General features: G+C 42.1%; 1 protein-coding gene across 5 annotated transcripts in view; it reads right to left on the bottom strand.

Annotated features, from left to right (window-relative positions):
* The window catches only part of DHX57 (DExH-box helicase 57), an 81981-nt gene that overhangs the window by 21178 nt on the left and 40494 nt on the right, over positions 1 to 20309 (bottom strand). For all 5 annotated transcript variants that reach the window (XM_055243366.1, XM_063618117.1, XM_055243367.2 and 2 more), the window contains 6 exons: positions 12792 to 12888; positions 10847 to 11020; positions 10179 to 10379; positions 6667 to 6943; positions 2082 to 2177; positions 1910 to 1993 (listed from right to left, as the gene is read on the bottom strand). In XM_055243366.1, the coding sequence (XP_055099341.1) occupies positions 1910 to 1993; positions 2082 to 2177; positions 6667 to 6943; positions 10179 to 10379; positions 10847 to 11020; positions 12792 to 12888 (929 nt within the window). The remainder of the gene's footprint in view (positions 1 to 1909; positions 1994 to 2081; positions 2178 to 6666; positions 6944 to 10178; positions 10380 to 10846; positions 11021 to 12791; positions 12889 to 20309) is intronic.

Raw genomic sequence — 20309 nt, 5'->3', positions numbered from 1 at the left:
GCAAAGATGTGTGCCATCATAGTTTGGCTTCTCATACCACTTTGGAATTTATTTATTTATTTATTGAGACAAAGTCTCCCTCTGTTGCCCAGACTGGAGTGCAATGGCACAATCTCAACTCACTGAAACCTTCATCTCCTGGGTTCAAACGATTCTCATGCCTCAGCCTCCCAAGTAGCTGGGATTACAGGTATGAGCTACCATGCCCAGCTAATTTTTTGTATTTTATTTTATTTTATTTTTATTTATTTATTTATTTATTTTGAGACGGAGTCTCGCTCTGTCGCCCAGGCTGGAGTGCAGTGGCGCAATCTCGGCTCACTGCAAGCTCCGCCTCCCGGGTTCACGCCATTCTCCCGCCTCAGCCTCTCCGAGTAGCTGGGACTACAGGCGCCCGCCACCACGCCCGGCTAATTTTTTGTATTTTTAGTAGAGACGGGGTTTCACCGTGGTCTCGATCTCCTGACCTCGTGATCCGCCCGCCTCGGCCTCCCAAAGTGCTGGGATTACAAGCGTGAGCCACCGCGCCCGGCCTATTTTTTGTATTTTTAATAGAGATGGAGTTTTGCTATGTTGGCCAGGCTGGTCTTGAACTCCTGGCCTCAAGTGATCTGCCTCCCTCGGCCTTCCAAAGTGCTGGGATTACAGGCATAAGCCATAGTCCCTGGCCTCATATCACTTTGAAAGGGCACCTAAAACACTGTTGCAACAGGAGACAGAAGCCCTGTCTACATTATACAGAGATAAGACATTTTTTATTTTTATTTTTTTAGACAGGATCTCCCTCTGTTGGCCTAGGCTGGAGTACAGTAGGGCATTCATGGCTCACTGCAGTCTTGACCTCCCAGGCTCAAGTGATCCTCCCACCTCAGCCTCTGGAGTAGATGGGATTACAGGCCCATGTCACTAGGTCTGGCTGATTTTTGTATTTTTTGTAGAGATGGGGTTTTGCCATGTTTCCTAGGATGGTCTCAAACTCCTGCGCTGAAGCAATCCTCAGCCTCCCAAAGTGCTGGGATTATAGGTATGAGCCACCACGCCCGGCTAAACATTTTCTTGTATACTCATTATATTCACTTAGTAGGTTCTGATAGATGTAAGAAAAATTAACAAAATCTGGTTCAGTATTAGTTTTTTGGTTTTGGGGAGAGGATAAGGGGATTAGAGATGGCCATGGACCTCTCTGAAAAGCTGATGAAAGCTATGGTCTGTCTCTCCAGAATAATGCCCATATGTATAAGCATACAATTTTGTATACAATTTCAGGGGCTTAGGGATTCAGGTTAAGAATGCCTGGTGTAGCCCGGCGTGGTTTCTCACACCTGTAATCCCAGCACTTTGGGTGGCCAAGGCGGGTGGATCATGAGGTCAGGAGTTCGAGAGCAGCCCGGCCAGCATGGTGAAACCCCATCTCTACTAAAAATACAAAAAAATTAGCTGGGCATGGTGGCATGTGCCTGTAGCCCCAGCTACTCAGGTGCCTGAGGCAGGAGAATCGCTTGACCCCGGGAGGCAGAGGTTGCAGTGAGCCGAGATTGAGCCACTGCATTCCAGCCTGGGAGACAGAATGAGACTCTATCTCAAAAAAACAAACAAATGAAAAAGAATCCCTGGTGTAATTACTGAAAAAACTGACTTCCAGTAAGCAGCAATCTTACTGCCTATGTTCTACTCTATCCTCCACATAAGTAAACAAAAATTCACCACAGAAAAGGAGGTCAGTGGAAAGGTTCAGCACAGAAAGCCTGATGCCACAGTGCAGGAGTCCATTTTACACGGCTGGTAAAGCCAAACATATTCCAGAAATAACATTTGCAATGTTAAGACAGGACACATGAGACAAAGTTACAGCACCCTCTGGTGAGCTACTCTAATACAAAATGAAGAAAAAGCCACAGACACAACTCACCTGCAGAACTCTTCCAGACAAGAAGTTTTGTCTGCAGTAATTATAACTTGCACGCATGCCTTCTTTTGTACTTAGCTGCCATCCCTAAATTTTGGAGAAAATCAAACTGAGCTTACTCAGTCTTTAGTGCCAACACTGGTAATAAAACTAAGCTATTAGGTTATATACTTACCTTATATGCTCGTAGAAGGGCCAGATAATCACTGTTTGCGAATGCAAATTCCAGCTTTTTCTGGTTAGCTTCTTCTTTTTTATCCCAGGGAGATACCTAAAGGAGAGAGGAAAATCAGATTTAAAGAACACTTTTTTTTTTTCCAAAGACAGGGTCTTGTTCTGTTGCCCAGGCTGGAGTGCAGTGGTGTGATCATAGCCCACTGCAACCTTTATCTCCCAGGCTTAAGCAATCCTCCTGCCTCAGCCTCCCTGGTAGCTGGAACTACAGGTGTGCCCCATCATGCCAGCTAATTTTTTAAAATTTTCGGTAGAGACGGAGTCTCACCATGTTGTGCAGGCTGGTCTTGAACTCCTGGGCTCAGGCAATTGGCCCACCTTGGCCTACCAAAGTGCTGGCATTATAGGCATGAGCCACCACACCAGGGCCTACAGGATACTTTTTATCTGAGGTTTCAAATGGCATTTTCCTATTGCTAAAGCCAGATACCTTGGGAAAGGATTTTGTGTGGAAAAAATGTAATTAGTGGGTCAGCTAATTAAAGGCAATTATGATGGTAAATGGCAAGCTCACAGTCTTTGCTCTGTCAGTCTGCCTGCCCACCCAAAATAAGCTCTTCTGGGTCTTTTAGTTCCAAGTGGCCAAGAGTCATCAAAGAGCCACTCATTCTTTTTTTTTTTTTTTTTTTTTTTGAGACGGAGTCTTGCTCTGTCTCCCAGGCGGGAGTGCAATGGCGCGATCTCGGCTCACTGCAAGCTCCGCCTCCCGGGTTCATGCCATTCTCCTGCCTCAGCCTCCCGAGTAGCTGGGACTACAGGCGCCTGCCAACACGTCCGGCTAATTTTTTGTATTTTTAGTAGAGATGGGGTTTCACTGTGTTAGCCAGGATGGTCTCGATCTCCTGACCTCGTGATCCGCCCGCCTCGGCCTCCCAAAGTGCTGGGATTACAGGCTTGAGCCACCGCGCCCGGCCCAAAGAGCCACTCATTCTAAAGCTATATCTAAAAGCTAACATTCTGTTATCTGTGTTATTTTACAGATTCTTATTCATCTTCTACGTTTGAGTCTCCCTTGCTTCTATACCCATAACTAGTGTTTTACTCTTATTTATTGTTTTACTTGAAAATCTACACTGGGAAGAATCCTCTTATTTTATTACAAATGTTTACAGGTCTTCCTTTTCCCTACAAATGTGTAAAATCAGCAGGGAAGTTAAATTTCACCGCTTTACACATACCAATTCATTAATCCGATGATATTTCTCTGCCTTCTCAGGCTCTAAAGATATCAGCATGAGCTGCAGTAGTTTCTCATGGCAATCTAAACCAATGCCCTAGTTGCAACACCACTGAAAATCATTCTAAACCAACCATAGTGCCTCTAATTTTTGTATATTTAAATAATCTTATAACTAATACAACAGCAATAAAATTTTAGTTTCTACTTGAAAGTAAAATTCCTTCCTTTTTAGACAGGCCAGTGGGAAAAGGATTGCACGTGGGAGATTAATATTATGTTTACAGAGTCCAGCAAAGGACAAGTGCTCAGTTTTGGCCATGGATGACATCAACATTTCTTTTTTTTTTTTTTTTTTTTTTTTTTTGAGACAGTGTCTCACTCTGTTGCCCTGGCTAGAGTACAGTGGTACGATCTCGGCTCACTGCAACCTCTGCCTCCTGGGTTCAAGTGATTCTCCTGCTTCGGCCTCCTGAATAGCTGGGACTACAGGCATGCGCCACCACACCCGGCTAACTTTTTGTATTTATAGTAGAGATGGGGTTTCACCATATCGGCCAGGCTAGTCTCAAACTCCTGACCTCGTGATCCGTCCACCTCAGCCTCCCAAAGTGCTGGGATTACAGGCGTGAGCCACCGCGCCCAGCCAGACATCAACATTTCTTTTCTCTTTTTTTCTTCAGATCACTAAACAAAGGCAGATGTCAATATTTCTGTATTTCTGGATTCAGAGTCCAGAGTGCTCACCATTACACCATGGAACCTCACACCAGACATCAACATTTCTAATGAGTCTTTCTTTATTCCAATAAAAGAAAATGGTCAGTGAGAGGTTGGTTTAGATGATTTAGGAAAAGGCAATGGAAGTCCTGTTCACAAGGTTGATACTGTGTACCCCCAGCAAGTTATGTCACCTCTTCTGGTCCTTGGTTTTATCATTTCCTTTTTTAAGGAGTAGTCAAGTCCCAACAATCAATTGAGATAACTCACTACCACTGAACCAGCTGGTTTATAATTTGTTATTAAGTCAGGGAGCTGGACTAAGATACTTTTGCAGATCTGTGAGTTTATAATTCGATGACATATAACATTAAAACTGAAGAAAATGAATATATCCATTTATTCTCCTAACTATATAAAATAAGCCATGATAAAAATAAAGGCAGATTGCTTATCATGAAAGGACCAGTAAAAAAGATTTTTTTAATGAAGAAAAAAAAAAAACAGGCAGACTGACACTCCACCCAACAGCAGAAAATCCTTTCTTCTCAAGTATACGTGCAACACCCTCCAGGATAGACCATATGCTTGACCATAAAACAAAGCTCAATACTTTTTAAAGAGGATTGAAATAATACAAATATGTTCTCTGTCCACAATAGACTGAAACTAGAAATAATGAAAAAAAATTGCAAACTCACAAATATATAGAAATTAAACAACCCATGCCTAAATAATCAAAGAGTCACAGGAGAATAAAAAGGAAAATCAGAAAATACTTTGAGATGAATGAAAAGGAAAACCAAAATGTATGGGATGCAGCTAAAATAGTCCTTAGAGAAAAACTGAGAGCTGTACATGCTTACATAAAAAAGAAAGATCTCAAAACAATAATCTAAACTTCTACTTTAAGACACTAGAAAAAGAAGAGCCACCTAAGCCTTAAGTAAACAGAAGGAAGGAAAGAATAAAGAGCAGACAGTAATGAAATAAAGAACAGAAAAACAACTGAAAAAAATTAATAAAACCACCAGGCACGGTGGCTCACACCTGCAATCACAGCACTTTGGGAGGCTGAGGCAGGCAGATCACGAGGTCAGGAGTTAGAGATCAGCCTGACCAACATGGTGAAACTCCGTCTCTATAAAAATACAAAAATTAGCTGGGTGTGGTGGCACGAGCCTGTAATCCCAGCTACTCGGGAGGCTGAGGCAGGAGAGTTGCTTGAACCTGGAAGGCAGAGGTTGCAGCGAGCCGAGATTGCGCCCCTGCACTCCAGCCTGGGCAACAGAGCGAGACCCCATCTCAAAAACAAAAAATAAAACCAAAAGTTGATTCTCTGAAAAGACAAAGAAAATTGACAAATCTTTAGCTAGACTGACCAAGAAAAAGAGAGGGAAACCTCAAGTTACTAGAATCAGAAAAAGGGACATTATTACTAGCCTTACAGAAATAAAAAGGATTATAAAGGGACATTATGAATAATTATATGCCAATAAATTAGATGTTAGAGAAAATAAAATTCCTAGAAAAACATAAACTATCACAACTGACTCAAAACAACTGACTCAAAAAGAAATAGACAATCTGAAGAGTCCTAGAACTAATGAAGAGATTGAATTAATAATAAAACAACTACCCACCAACCCTCTCACTCTACCACCCCCAGCCCAGGTGGCTTTATACCACTGAATTCTACTAAACATTTAATGATAATTTTTTTTTTTTTTTTTTTGAGACGGAATTTCGCTCTTGTTGCCCAGGCTGGAGTGCAATGGCGCGACTGGCTCATTGCAACCTCCGCCTCCCAGGTTCAAGCGATTCTCCTGCCTCAGCCTCCTGAGTAGCTGAGATTACAGGCATGCACCAGCATGCCCGGCTAATTTTGTATTTTTAGTAGAGACGGGGTTTCTCCATGTTTGTCAGGCTGGTCTCAAACTCCTGACCTCAGGTGATCCACCTGCCTCAGCCTCCCAAAGTGCTGGGATTACAGGCGTGAGCCACCGCGCCCGACCCTAAAGAAGAATTAATATCAGTTGTTCTTTTTTTTAGACGGAGTCTTTCTCTGTCGCCAGGCTGGAATGCAGTGGCGCGATCTCGGCTCAGTGCAACCTCCTCCTCCCGGGTTCACGCGATTTTCTTGCATCAGTCTCCCAAGTAGCTGGGACTACATGTGCGCATCACCACACCTGGTTAATTTTTTGTATTTTTAATAGAGACAGGGTTTCACCATGTTGTCCAAGCTGGTCTCGAACTCCTGACCTCAAATGATCTGCCCGCCTCAGCCACCCAAAGTGATTGGATTACAGGCATAAGCCACCGCACCTGGCCTGGATTACTTTTAATAAGTTATATCTCTAGTTCTCAGTCTTTATTTGGAAGGTGGATCTCTTTGAGGATTGGATGACATTGTTCCCTAAAAAATCTTTTTGTTTGTTTTATTTGTTTTTGTCTTTTCAGAAATTTATTTTTGACCTTCTCCGTCCCATGCAGAAGTGCCCTAAAAAATTCACATCTAACACACAAGCATATTTTTAGGGGGCTCACATGCCCTTGATTCCCCCATGGTCTCCTTAGAGACCTATGGTCCTCTTAGAGACTCCAGTTTAGATGAATGTTGTTTACTTACAAATGGAGACTTAAAAGCCAAACTGGCAGCAATGGTGAGAGCAGGATCCAAACAGCGGAAGATAGACCCAAACAACATTAGTTTGCCAATTCTCACATCCACGGGCAGAGATGCCAAATGATACCCAAGAGGGGTCAATTTTTCATCTGGAGTTAATGCTCCTAAGTCTCGTAATCGTATTTTTGAGGCACGAAGAGAATCGTTGTGTGGAGGTTCAATGAGCCGAGAAAACACAGACTGGAGATTATGAGCACTAAACATCTCTAAAATTTTAATTCTGAAAAGGAAACAAAATAATAATTTGTCAATTTTATTTCTGGTGGGATGACACAGAGGAATACTTTCTTTTGTGAGTGATAATAATTTACAAGTTTAAGTAAAAATTTTTAAAATCTCATGTTTTCTACTTCTACCAATAAACAACAAAAACACGTTCAGATTCTGAAACTTATTCATATTCAGAATAAAATTCTCTCTACAAACTTTCAAAATGCTTCTTTCCGTAACAGTGGGATCGAATTATGAAATAGAGTTCATGACAAAAGATAGTAAGTGTTGGCAAGGATGTGGAGAACTTGGAACCCTGTACAATGTTTGTAGGAATGTAAAATGATGCAGCCACTATGAAAAACAGGATAGAGATTCCTCAAAAAATTAAAAATAGAACTACCATATGATCCAGCAACCCCACTTCTAAGTATACATCCAAAAGAATTGAAGTCAGAATCTTGTAGAGAGGCCAGGTGCAGTGGCTCACGCCTGTAATCCCAGCACTTTGGGAGGCCGAGGTAGGTGGATCATTTGAGGTCAGGAGTTCGAGACCAGCCTGGCCAACATGGTGAAACCCCGTCTCTACTAAAAATACAAAAACTAGCCAGGCATGGTGATGTACACATGTAATCCCAGCTACTTGGGAGGCTGAGGCAGGAGAATCACTTGAACCCGGAGGTGGAGGTTGCAGTGAGCCAAGATCACGCCACTGCACTCTAGCCTGGGTGACCGAGCAAGACTCTGTTTCCAAAAAAAAAAAAATCTTGCAGAGCAGAGATACTTGCACTCCTGTGTTCACTGCAATATTATTCACAATATCCAAGATGTGGAAACAACCTAAATGTCAATTGACAGATGAGTGGATAAAGAAAGTGCAGTATATATATACATACAGTGGAATACCACTCAGGCTTAAAAAACAAAGAAATTCTGCAATGTGCAACAGTATGGATGAAACCTTGGGGACACTATGTTAAGTGAAATAAGCCAGTCACAAAAAGACAAATGCTGGATGGTTCTACTTGTATGAGGTATCTAAAATAGTCAAACTCACAGAAGTGGAGAGTAGAATGGTTGCCAGGGGCTGGACATGAGGGGAAAATGAAGAGTTGCTGTCCAGTAGGTATAAAGTTTCAGTTTCGCAAAATGAGTTAAGTTTGAGAGCTCTTCTGTACAACATTATGCCTATAGTTAACGGTACTGTGTTGTAAAATTAAACATTTGCTAAGAGGGTAGATCTAATATTAAGTATTCTTACCATAATAAAAACTGGACATGATTAGCTTAGATAGTTCTGACTGCTATACAATTAAAGGTATTTATGAAAAAGGTTTAAATGATCCACTTATTCCTTCTCACATCTGAAGTTGCAGTCATTATTTATTTTGCAGTCATTATTTATTTATTTTTATTTTTATTTTTGGGATGGAGTTTCACTCTTATTGATCAGGCTGGAGTGCAATGGTATGATCTTGGCTCACTGCAACCTCCACCTCCTGGGTTCAAGTGATTCTCCGGCTTCAGCCTCCTAAGAAATTGGGATTACAGGCGTGCGCCACTATACCTGGCTAATTTTATATTTTTTTACGGGAGATGGGGTTTCACCATGTTGGCCAGGCTGGTCTCAAACTCCTGACCTCAGGTGATCTGCCTGCCCCAGCCTCCCAAAGTGCTGGGATTACAGGCATGAGCCACCACACCCAGCCCAAAGCTGCAGTCATTGTTTATAAAATTAATCTGCATTGTGTCCTGCCTCGTGATAGCTCTTCAAAAACTAGTGTTTTAAATTATGAACTTCATTCAGAAAAAGTTCTCATTTAAAAAAAAACAAATTATGAATATCAGCAACTTAGAGAAAAGTGCAACACACATAAAATTTTATTTACTTCCCATACAGCTCCTTTTTAAGTTGCCAATCTATATACATACAATTTTACATTTTTATTAACATGTATATTTTTGGTACCTAGCCTTTTCTCACTTAATGTAGTTCACTTTAAGACATGAATTGACAGTAATCCACTTACTTAAATTTCATTTTTATTTTATTCATTTATTTATTTTTTATTTTTTGAGATGGAGTCTAGCTCTGCTGCCCAGGCTGGAGTGCAGTGGCACGATCTCAGCTCACTGCAACCTCTGTCTCTTGGGTTCAAGTGATTCTCCTGCCTCAGCCTCCCCCAGTAGCTGAGATTACAGGCACGCACCACCATGCCCAGCTAATTTTTTTTTGTATTTTTATTAGAGATGGGGCTTCACCATGTTGGCCAGGCTGGTCTCGAACTCCTGACCTCAAATGATCTGCCCGCCTCAGCCTCCCAAAGTGCTGGGATTACAGGCGTGAGCCTTGGCACCCAGCCAATTTTATTCATTTATTTTTGAAATGGGGCCTCACTCTGTCTCAGAGGCTGGTGGGCAGTGGTGCATGGCTTACTGCAGGATCAACCTCTGGGCTCAAGCGATCCTCTCATCTCAGTCTCCCAAATAGCTATAGGACCACAGGTGCGTGCCCCCATGCTCAGCTAAGTTTTATATTTTTTGTAGAGATGGGGTTTTGCCATGTTGCCCAGGGTGGTCTCAAGCTCCTGGGTTCAAGTGATCCTCACACGCTGGCTTCCCAAAGTGCTGGGATTACAGGTGTGAGCTACCACACCAGGCCTACAAATGTATTATTATTTTCTTAATATTCAAATTTTATTTTATTTTATTTTTTTTGAGATGGCGTCTCACTCTTGTCACCCAAGCTGGAGTGCAATGTCATGATCTCAGCTCACTGCAACCTCTGCCTCCTGGGTTCAAGAGATTCTCCTTCCTCAGCCTCCCAAGTAGCTGGGATTACAGGTGTGTGCTACCACACCCAGCCAATTTTTGTATTTTTAGCAGAGATGGAGTTTTGCCATGTTGGCCAGGCTGGTCTCGAACTCCTGACCTCAGCTGATCCACCCGCCTTGGCCTCCCAAAGTGCTGGGATTACAAGCGTGAGCCTCCACACCCGGCCCTACATATGTATTCTTAAGCTCTATTTTAGGGCCATGCTCTGCAATTTAAGAGATCTTTATGTGCAGAAATTGAAAAGGAATGGTAAAGGCAACACTAAGGATCTCTTTCTTCACAAATAAATGCGATTATTGGTGGTCATTCTTAGCCAAATATCTTCTAGAAGTAAAAGGAAAACATGGAACTTAATAGAGTGAGAAATATTTAGACCTTTTGGAAGCAAAACACAAAAAACCAGATGTCACCTTAGACACAGCTGTTCCAATGGCACTCTTTGTATTTCTGGTAGCTGTTGCTTTAAAAGCTGGTGATTGTAGTGATGGCTAGTGAATAAATGGAAGCAGACCCCAGATGCAACACGGCCTGCTCGGCCTTTCCTTTGTAGAGCATTAGCTTGAGATACAAAGGTGTCCTCTAGACTTTCCATCCCTTTGCTGGCATCATATCTATAAAGAAAAAGAAAATATAAAATCGAGTCATTTTATAAAAACGTGGCCAGGACTGCTTGGTATGATGAATAGATGAACCAGCTTCCTCCTGTAGAGGGACACAGTGCCCTGTATATTCTGGGATAGTTGAGTCCCTGGTAGGAGTAGCTAGTGCTAATTTAAGTGGCATCAAGTGCAGAGTTTCCCAAACTACACAGTTTCTTTATTCAACCCTTTTTCATACAAGCACATATAAAATTACATGACGAAAAGAGAGAAAAAGCAATTCATTACTTTTCATCCCCATTTGACGTTAAGGTCCATGGTCTTGGCTACAGAATCACTCACACATCCACGTACAGTTTTCATAAAGTACTTTTTCATACAGTAATCCATGTAGCTTAATAGCATTAGCCATTAACAACTGTGTCTCCCTAAATGAAGCATTTTTAGCCCCTCTCTTACATCACCACAAGACGGAATACCTCTTTTCTTTCATTTTCCCAGAATCGATGACATAGACAACATCATCGATGGTTATGGATGTCTCAGCAATGTTGGTGGAAATTATAATCTTAGTTACTCCTACAGGAGGTTTTACAAACACAGCCTGCTGCTCTTCACTGGATAAAGATGAATGAAGTGGGTGAATAACACATCTGGAAGGAAATAAAAGTACATGAAGTATTCTAGCACATAGAAGTGAAACTAGATTACAGTGGGTGAATTTCTACTAAAACCAACAACATGACTTCAGATATTAGCAACTTCTCCATAACCTGTCCTCAGAGCCCAGCTCTTCTACATAGTAAAGTTTTGGCCGGGTACGGTGGCTCACACCTGTAATCCCAGCACTTTGGAAGGCTGAGGTGGGTGGATCACCCGACGTCAGGAGTTTGAGATCAGCCTAGCCAACATGGTGAAACCTCGTCTCTACTAAAAATACAAAAATCAGCCAGGCGTGTTGGTGGGCACCTGTAATCCCAGTTACTCGGGAGGCTGAGGCAGGTGAATCACTTGAGCCCAGGAGGCAGAGGTTGCAGTGAGCTGAGATCCTGCCATTGCACTTCAGCTTGGGCGACAATAGCGAGACTCTGTCTCAAAAGATAAAATAAAATAAAATAAAATAAAATAAAATAAAATAAAATAAATAAAATAAAATAAATAAAATAAAATAAATAAAACAAAATAAAATAAAATAAAAGGTAAAGTCCTTTCTGATTTTTACAAAATATTTATTTAGTTCTAGGAACCAAAAACCTCATACCAACTTGGGAAAAATATTGGAGTGTAATTCAGTAATAAATAATGAAGAGGAATAAATAATTGATATTCTACAAGCAACAAGCCTAGTGCAAACTAATCAGCAAAGAATCATTCTTCCTTTAAATACAGAGAAGAGCCTGTAATCCCTGCTACTTGGGAGGCTGACGCAGAAGAATCGCTTGAACCTGGGAGGCGAAGGTTGCAGTGAGCTGAGATCACATCACTGCACTCCAGCCTGGGCCACAGAGCGAGACTGAGTCTCAAAAAAAAAAAAAATATATATATATATATATATATATATATGTGTGTGTGTGTGTGTGTGTGTGTGAGTGTGTGTGTGTAGGTATATGTATATATTATATATGTGTATATATATATGTACATATACACACACACACACACACACACACAGAGAAGAGAGGCGATGACAATGATGTAACCTCAGAAACTTCATTCTTACATTTTTAGGGAGTGTTCATTTGTCAAATAGTTTTCCCCTTAAATATGAAGACACACCCAGTGTGTCTTGCTCCTGGAATAGGAACTATTGAAGATGATTTTCTCTCATAATGGTAGGACTTCTTTGTTGTTACTAACACTGCCTTTCCCCTACCTTCCCCCACTATCTGGGGCTCTGACATCTAAAATTACATACAAATTTGCTGAGTCACTATGCTAAGTGAAGAGAATTATTTTTTGAAACGGAGTTTCACTCCTGTTACCCAGGCTTGAGTGCAATGGTGTGATCTCAGCTCACCGAAACCTCCGCCTCCCGGGTTCAAACTATTCTCCTGCCTCAGCCTCTCAAGTAGCTGGGTTTACAGGCGCCCACCACCACACCCAGCGAATTTTGTATTTTTAGTAGAGATGGGATTTCTCTGCGTTGGTCAGGCTGGTCTCGAACTCCTGACCTCAGGTGATCTGCCCGCCTTGGCCTCCCAAAGTGCTGGGATTACAGGCATGAGCCACTGCGCCCAGCCAATATTTTTCTTTAATAAAAGGGGAATAACTGATTTCCTGCAGCAAATAGGTTTGTTCATTTCCAGCTGGCATAAACAAATGTATGCTCGGAGAGTGGTACTCTTCCAGGGTCTAAAGAGGGTGATGATATCTTTAGAGGTAACTGCAATGGATGATTAAGAATATAGAAAGCAATTAGCTTACCGATTACTACGTCTGTTGTTGAAAAGAGAATTAGACTGTAGCTGTTCATAAAGCATTTTGATTTCTGCTAGTCCTGGTAAAAATACAAGTATAGCACCTGGGTATATAAAAAGAATCAGTATGTGGGTAAGCATAGGCACAGAAAAGAACCAAAAATTTTTTAAAAAAAGAATATGATAAGTAAATGAAAAACTAATATAGATTATAAAGCTGTTTTTAACCAAAATATGCAATAATCTGAGAATTTCGCCTGTGGTCTCAGCTACTCGGCAGGCTGAGGTAGGGGGGTCACTTGAGCCAGGGAGGCGGAGTTTGCAGTAAGCCAAGATCACGCCACTGCACTCTAGACTGGGCAACAGAGCGAGACCCTTTCTCAAAAAAAAAAAAAGAGAGAGAAATTTTCACTATCAGTTTTATTTTCTTTGTAAAGTCCCAGAGGATTTAAACAAATAAATAATTACGTGTTTTATATATTCTCTGACTTAATAAGGACAAAATGGAGATTTATCTTTCTATAACCAGAAAAACTGAGGTGTGGAAAAGTATAATGTCTGTCAGCATAATGCCAAGAATTATTAGCTAAGCTCTTTTTTTATTTTAATTTTTATTTTTTGAGATAAGGCCTTGCTCTGTCACCCAGGCTGAAGTGCAGTTGGGCGATCACGGCTCACTGCAGCCTCAGCCTTCTCAGGCAGGTGATTTTCCTACCTTAGCCTCCTGAGTAGTTGGGACTACAGGTACATGCCATCACACCCAGCTAATTTTTTATATTTTTAGTAGAGACGGGGTTTTGCCATGTTGCCCAGGCTGGTCTCAAACTCCTGGACTCAAGTGATCCACCTGCCTCAGCCTACCAAAATGCTGGGATTACAGGCATGAGCCACTGTGCCTGGCCTAGCTAAGCTCTATAAATAAACTTTTTCAGTACACTGGCTAATTTTTTTTTTGAGACAGTGTCTTGCTCTGTTGCCCAGGCTGAAGTGCAATGATGTGATCTCGGCTCACTGCAACCTCTGCCTCCTAGGTTCAAGCGATTCTCCTGCCTCAGTCTCCTGAGTAGCTGGGATTACAGGCGCATGCCACCACGCCCGGCTAATTTTTGTATTTTTAGTAGAGACAGGTTTCACCATGTTGGTCAGGCTGGTCTCGAACTCCTGACCTCGTGATCTGCCCGCCTTGGCCTCCCAAAGTGCTGGGATTACAGGCGTGAGCCACTGCACCTGGCCCCACTGGCTACTTTCTATTTTTTTTCTTTTTTTCTTTTTTTAGAGACGAGGTCTCACTATACTGCCCAGGATGGTCTTGATCTCTTGAGCCCAAGCAATCTTTCTGCTTTAGCCTCCCGAGTAGTTGGGACTACAGGCATGCACCACTACACCTGACCTTGACATTCTATTTCTATAGGAAGAGTTATTCTCCAAACCTTATAAGACAGGAAGACTATTCTCTCTATTAATAAATAAAATCCATAAACATTTTACTGGAAATGAGAAAAAGAAACTATAATTGGCTGGCCAATCTGGTAATCTAAATTCAGATATATTTTAGAGACAGCCCATTAACTAGCCATATCATGTTAACAGTTTATGGGCTTTTAAATTTTACATTAAAGAAAATAAGCATGAAAACTGATTATAGTATATTTCTGTGTGAAGAGCAGTCACTCAGCAATAGTCACCTTCTTTTGTGCTTTATTCAGGGAGAAAAATGGTACTGTTTTCACCAGCCCCCCTTTAATCCCACAAATATTTATTGGGTGCCTATGTCAGCTCCATGTGAAGTGCAATGGGATATAAAACAAGGATCTGTCAGCAGAGAACTCATGACCTATGATTCAGTCACAGTTATCCTTCCCACTAAATAAATGAGGAATCTGAATTACCACAAAACTGGAACTCTGATGAAGGCTGAAAGAGATCTTACAGCATTTTTTTAAATACTCCATAGTAACAAAGAATGTTCACATATATTATCTCATTTAATCCTCATAGCCATCCATTGAGAAGGTTATTAGTGGCCAGGCACGGTGGCTCAGGCCTGTAATCCTAGCACTATAGGAGGCTGAGATGGGTGGATCACCTGAGGTCAAGAGTTTGAGACTAGCCTGACCAATATGGTGAAACCCCATCTCTACTAAAAATACAAAAATTAGCCTGGTATGATGGTGCATGCCTGTAATCTCAGCTACTCGGGAGGCGGAGGCATGACAATCACTTGAACCCAGGAAGTGGAGGTTGCAGTGAGCCGAGACTATGCCATTGCACTTCACCCTGGGCCACAGTGTGAGACTCCGTCTCAATAAAAAAAAAAAAAAAAAAAGAAGGCTACTAGTACCCCTACTAGTGACTCAGTAATTTCAGACTCAGGTCACAGACACAAACCTAGGGTTTCTGGCATCAGATCCATGTTCTTTCCATTACATACCCCATGATCCTCTCTGCTAAAATGCCAGAAAATTTTATTGAGGTCAGGTATGGTGGTTCATGCCTGTAATCTCAGCACTTTGAGAGGCTGAAGTGGGAAGACTGCTTGAGCCTAGGAGTTTGAGACCAGTCTGGGCAACATAGGGAGACACTGTCTCTACAAAAAATTAAAAATTTAGTAGGGCTCGAGAGGCTGAGAGAGGTTGGAGGATTGCTTAAGCCAGGAATTTGGGGCTGCAGTGACCCGTGATCATGCCACTGCACTCTAGCCTAAGTGACAAAGTGAAACTCTGTCTCAAAAAGAAAAATTAAAAAAATTATTTATTAAAAGAGAAGATACGCAAAAAGAAAAATACAAAGGAAAAAAAGCCACAAAATTAAAAAATGATGAAACATACTATTATATATGGATTGAAAAAATTTTTGTCTATATTTTTATGTGCCTCATCTGTCTGGGATAGCTTTAATGTTCACGAATATGTCACATATGTCACTGACTTCCCAGTCACTATATCTACTCTGCTTTAAATTTAGGTAATTTACTTTCTTTTTTTTTTTGAGATGAAGTCTCGCTCTTGTCCCCCAGGCTGCCAGGCTGGAGTGCAGTGGTGGGATTTTGGCTTGCTGCAACCTCCGCCTCCTGGGTTCAAGCGATTCTCCTGCCTCAGCCTCCCAAGTAGCTGGGATTACAAAATTTAGGTAATTTTCTAACATTTCTTCTTCATTTCTGATTTTTTTTGCTATGCTTGATTTTTTTCAATAACAGTCTTCTCCTTTGGAATGAAACAACATAGGCTGGGCACAGTGGCTCACGCCTGTAATCCCAGCACTTTGGGAGGCCAAGGCGGGTGGATCACCTGAGGTCAAGAGTTCCAGACCAGCCTGGCCAACATAGTAAAATCCCAACTCCACTAAAAAAAACAAAAAAATTAGCCGAGCATGGTGGCGTGCACCTGTAATCCCAGCTACTCAGGAGGCGGAGAATCACTTGAACCCGGGTGGCAGAGGTTGCAGTGAGCTGAGATCACGCCACTGCACTCCAGAGTGAGACTTCGTCTCAAAAAAAAAAAATTACAAAAATTAGCTGGGGGGCATGGTGGTGCACACCTGTAGTTCCAGTTACTTAGGAGGCTGAGATAGGAGAATTGCTTCAACCTAGGAGGCAGAGGTTGCAGTGAGCTGAGATCCCACCGCTGCACTCCAGCCTGGGTGACAGAGCAAGACTGTCTCAAAAAAAAAAAGAAACAAGATATTCAGTCCACTGAAGTGATACTGTATTAGCCAACACTCACTACTTGCCGAGTAAAAATAAGGCATTTAAATAATTTTATATGGCTCACAAGTCTCTTTAGACAACCACACAATGGGCTGGGTGCAGTGGCTCATGCCTGTAGTCCCAGCACTTTGGGAGGCCAACACAGGCGGATCATCTGAGTCAGGAATTCGATACCAGCTTGGCCAACACTGTGAAACCCCGTCTCTACTAAAAATACAAAAATTAGCTGGGTGCAGTGGCACATGCCTATAGTCCCAGCTACTTGGGAGGCTGAGGCAGGACAATTGCTTGAACCCAGGAGGCGGAGGTTGCAGTGCCGAGATTGCGCCACTGCACCTCCATTGCCTGGGTGACAGAGACTCTGTCTCAAAAAAAAAAAAAAAAAAAAAGAAAGAAAAGAAAACCACATAATGATTAAAGTGTAAGCAGAAGAGAGCAGCTGTTCCCATTTCTTTTTTTTTTTTTTTTGAGGCAGAGTCTCGCTCTGTCGCCCAGGCTGGAGTGCAGTGGCGCGATCTTGGCTCACTGCAAGCTCCGCCTCCCAGGTTCACGCCATTCTCCTGCCTCAGCCTCCCGAGTAGCTGGGACTACAGGCGCCTGCCACCACGCCTGGCTAATTTTTTGTATTTTTAGTAGAGACAGGGTTTCACCGTGGTCTCGATCTCCTAACCTCGTGATCCGCCCGCCTCGGCCTCCCAAAGTGCTGGGATTATAAGCGTGAGCCACCGCGCCCGGCACTCTTAAGTTCTTTATGACCACATAAATTAATATATATATATATATATATATATATATATATATATATATATATTTTTTTTTTAGAGACAGAGTCTTGCTCTGTTACCCAGGCTGGAGTAAAGTGGTGCAATCTTGGCTCGCTGCAACCTCCATATCCTGGGTTCAAGCGACTCTCCTGCCTCAGCCTCCCAAGTAGCTGGGATCACAGGCGCCCATCACCATGTCTGGCTAATTTTTAGTAGAGATGGGGTTTTGCCATGTTGGCTAGGCTGGTCTCGAACTCCTAACTTTAGATGATCCACCCACCTCGGCCTCCCAAAGTGCTGGCATTACAGGCATGAGCTACCATGCCCAGCCAACACGAAGTAATTTTTTGATCCATTATTCCATTTAATGATTACATTCATTTATTCACGCAACAAATATTTACTCTGTACCTAAATGTTGTAGGCACTGTTCTAGGGTCTGAGAAATACAGTGGTAAACAAGAAATGTCTATTCTTTTTTTCTTTTTTTTTGAGACAGAGTTTTGCTCTTGTTGCTTGGTGGTTAAGCCACTGTGCCTTGCTGAAATCTCTACTCTTAAGGAGCTTACATCCTACTGAAGTATGCAAAACTCCAATTTCAGACAGTGTTAAGTGCTACAATGAAAATGAATTATTTTATTTTTTTTTGAGATGGAGTCTTGCTCTTGTAGCCCAGGCTGGAGTGCGGTGGCGTGATCTTGGCTCACTGCAACCTCTGCCTCCCGCGTTCAAGTGATTCTCCTGCCTCAGCCTCCCGAGTAGCTGGGATTACAGGCATCCGCCACCATGCCCAGCTAATTTTTGTATTTTTAGTAGAGACGGGGTTTCTCCATGTTGGCCAGGCTGGTCTCGAACTCCTGACCTCAGGTGATCTGCCTGCCTTGGCCTCCCAAAGTGCTGGGATTACAGGCGTGAGCCACAGCACCCGGCCTATTTTTAGATGATAGAGTAAGGGGAGTGGGGCAAGACAACACATAGGGTGGTCTGTAGAGGTAAATTGAGGAGAAACATGAAGAAAATAAAGGATTTAGTTAAGAGAAGATTTGGAGTATTCATTCTAGGGATAAGAGACTGCAAGTGAGGTTAAGAAGGCTACCGGGATGGGAAGACAGTGAGTAAAGTAGTGATTGCTCTGTGTTTAGTACAGCAGTAGTAATAGTGTTTAACTATAAGTGTTCAGTTGATCCTTGAACAACATAGGTTTGCACTGCATGGGTCTACTCATTGGCAATTTTCTTTCAATGAATATATTGGAAAATTTTTGGAGATTTGTGACAATTTGAAAAAAAATTGCACACAAACTGCATAGCCTAGAAATATGAAAAAATTTAAGAAAGAGATATATCATGAATGCATAAGACATATATAGATACTAGCCTATTTTATTATTTATATCATAAAATAGTATATCATAAAATACACACAAACCTATTATAAAAAGTTAAAATAATCAAAACTCACACACACACACACTTATGGACCATACCTGGTGCCATTTGCATCTAGAGAAATGTGAACAAATGTAAAAATGAAGTATTAAATCAGGCAGGGCATGGTGGCTCATGCCTGTAATCCCAGCACTTTGGGAGGCTGAGGTGGGTGGATCACCTGAGGTTGGGAGTTCGAGACCAGCCTGACCAACACGGTGAAACCCCGTCTCTACTAAAAAAATACAAAATTAGCCGGGTGTGGTTGCGCATGCCTGTAATCCCAGCTACTTGGGAAGCTGAGGCAGGAGAATTGCTTGAACCTGGGAGGCGGAGGTTGCAGTGAGCCGAGATCGCGCCATTGCACTCCAGCCTGGTCAACAAGAGCGAAAGTCCGTCTCAAAAAAAAAAAGCAGTATTAAATCACAACTGCATCTGGGTGTGGTGGCTCACGCCTGTAATCCCAGCACTTTGGGAGGCTGAGGCGGGTGGATCACGAGGTCAGGAGATCGAGACCACGGTGAAACCCCGTCTCTACTAAAAATACAAAAAAAAATTAGCCGGGCGTGGTGGCGGGCGCCTGTAGTCCCAGCTACTCGGAGAGGCTGAGGCAGGAGAATGGCGTGAACCCGGGAGGCGGAGCTTGCAGTGAGCCGAGATTGCGCCACTGCACTCCAGCCTGGGTGACAGAGCAAGACTCCGTCTCAAAAAAAAAAAAAAAAATCACAACTGCATGCAGTGAACTATAGTACAGTACACTACTGTAGTAACTTTATTTAAAAAATGATTTTGTAGCCACCTCCTGTTGCTACTGCAGTGAGCTCAAGTGATGTGAGAATCCACTTAAAAATGTATTGTGACACTAATCATCTCCAAGTAAGTCATTTGTTTTGTCAGAATATTGTATATTACAGTAAAAAGTGATCTCTGTGGTTCTTGTGCATTTTTCATTGTGTTTAGTGGAATACAGTAAATCTTGAATGACATCATGGGGCCTATACGAAGTGCCACTAGTGATGCTGTAAGTACTCCCAAGAAGCAGAGAAAAGTCATGACATTACAAGCAAAAGGGGATTGCTCAATATGTTCCACAGATGGAGGTCTGTAACTGTGGTTGCCTGCCATTTCCAGATAAATGAATCCAGAGTAAGGGCCATTGTGAAAGAAGAAAAAGAAATTTGTGAAGCCGTCACTGCAGCTATGGCAGCAGGTGTGAAAATCTTATGCCGAGGAATACCTTTTGATCTCATTGAAAATGAAGTTTTTATGTGGGTGCGAGATTGCTATAAGGCATACCTATATGATTCAAGAAAAAGCAAAGTATTATATGACAACTTAAAGCAAATGGAAGGGAAGGATCTAAAGCTGGGAAATTTAATGCCAGCAAAGGATAGTTTGACAATTTTAGAAAGAGGTTTGGCTTTTAAAATATCAAGATAACAGAAGCAGCAGCTTCTGCTGACCAAGAGGCAGCAGATGATGAGCTCCCAGATGCCATTAAGAAAAGCACTGAGGAGAAACGATATCTGCTTGAAAAGGTTTCAAATAACTGATGAAAGTGCCCTCTTCTAGAAAAAAAATGCCACAAAAGACATTTATTAGTAAGGAAGAGAAGTGAGTACCAGGAT

The sequence above is a fragment of the Symphalangus syndactylus genome, chromosome 14, assembly GCF_028878055.3.
Source record: "Symphalangus syndactylus isolate Jambi chromosome 14, NHGRI_mSymSyn1-v2.1_pri, whole genome shotgun sequence".
Taxonomy (NCBI): domain Eukaryota; kingdom Metazoa; phylum Chordata; class Mammalia; order Primates; family Hylobatidae; genus Symphalangus; species Symphalangus syndactylus.
The sequence above is the reverse complement of the archived record's forward strand: the minus strand, read 5'-3'. Positions and strand labels throughout refer to the sequence as shown.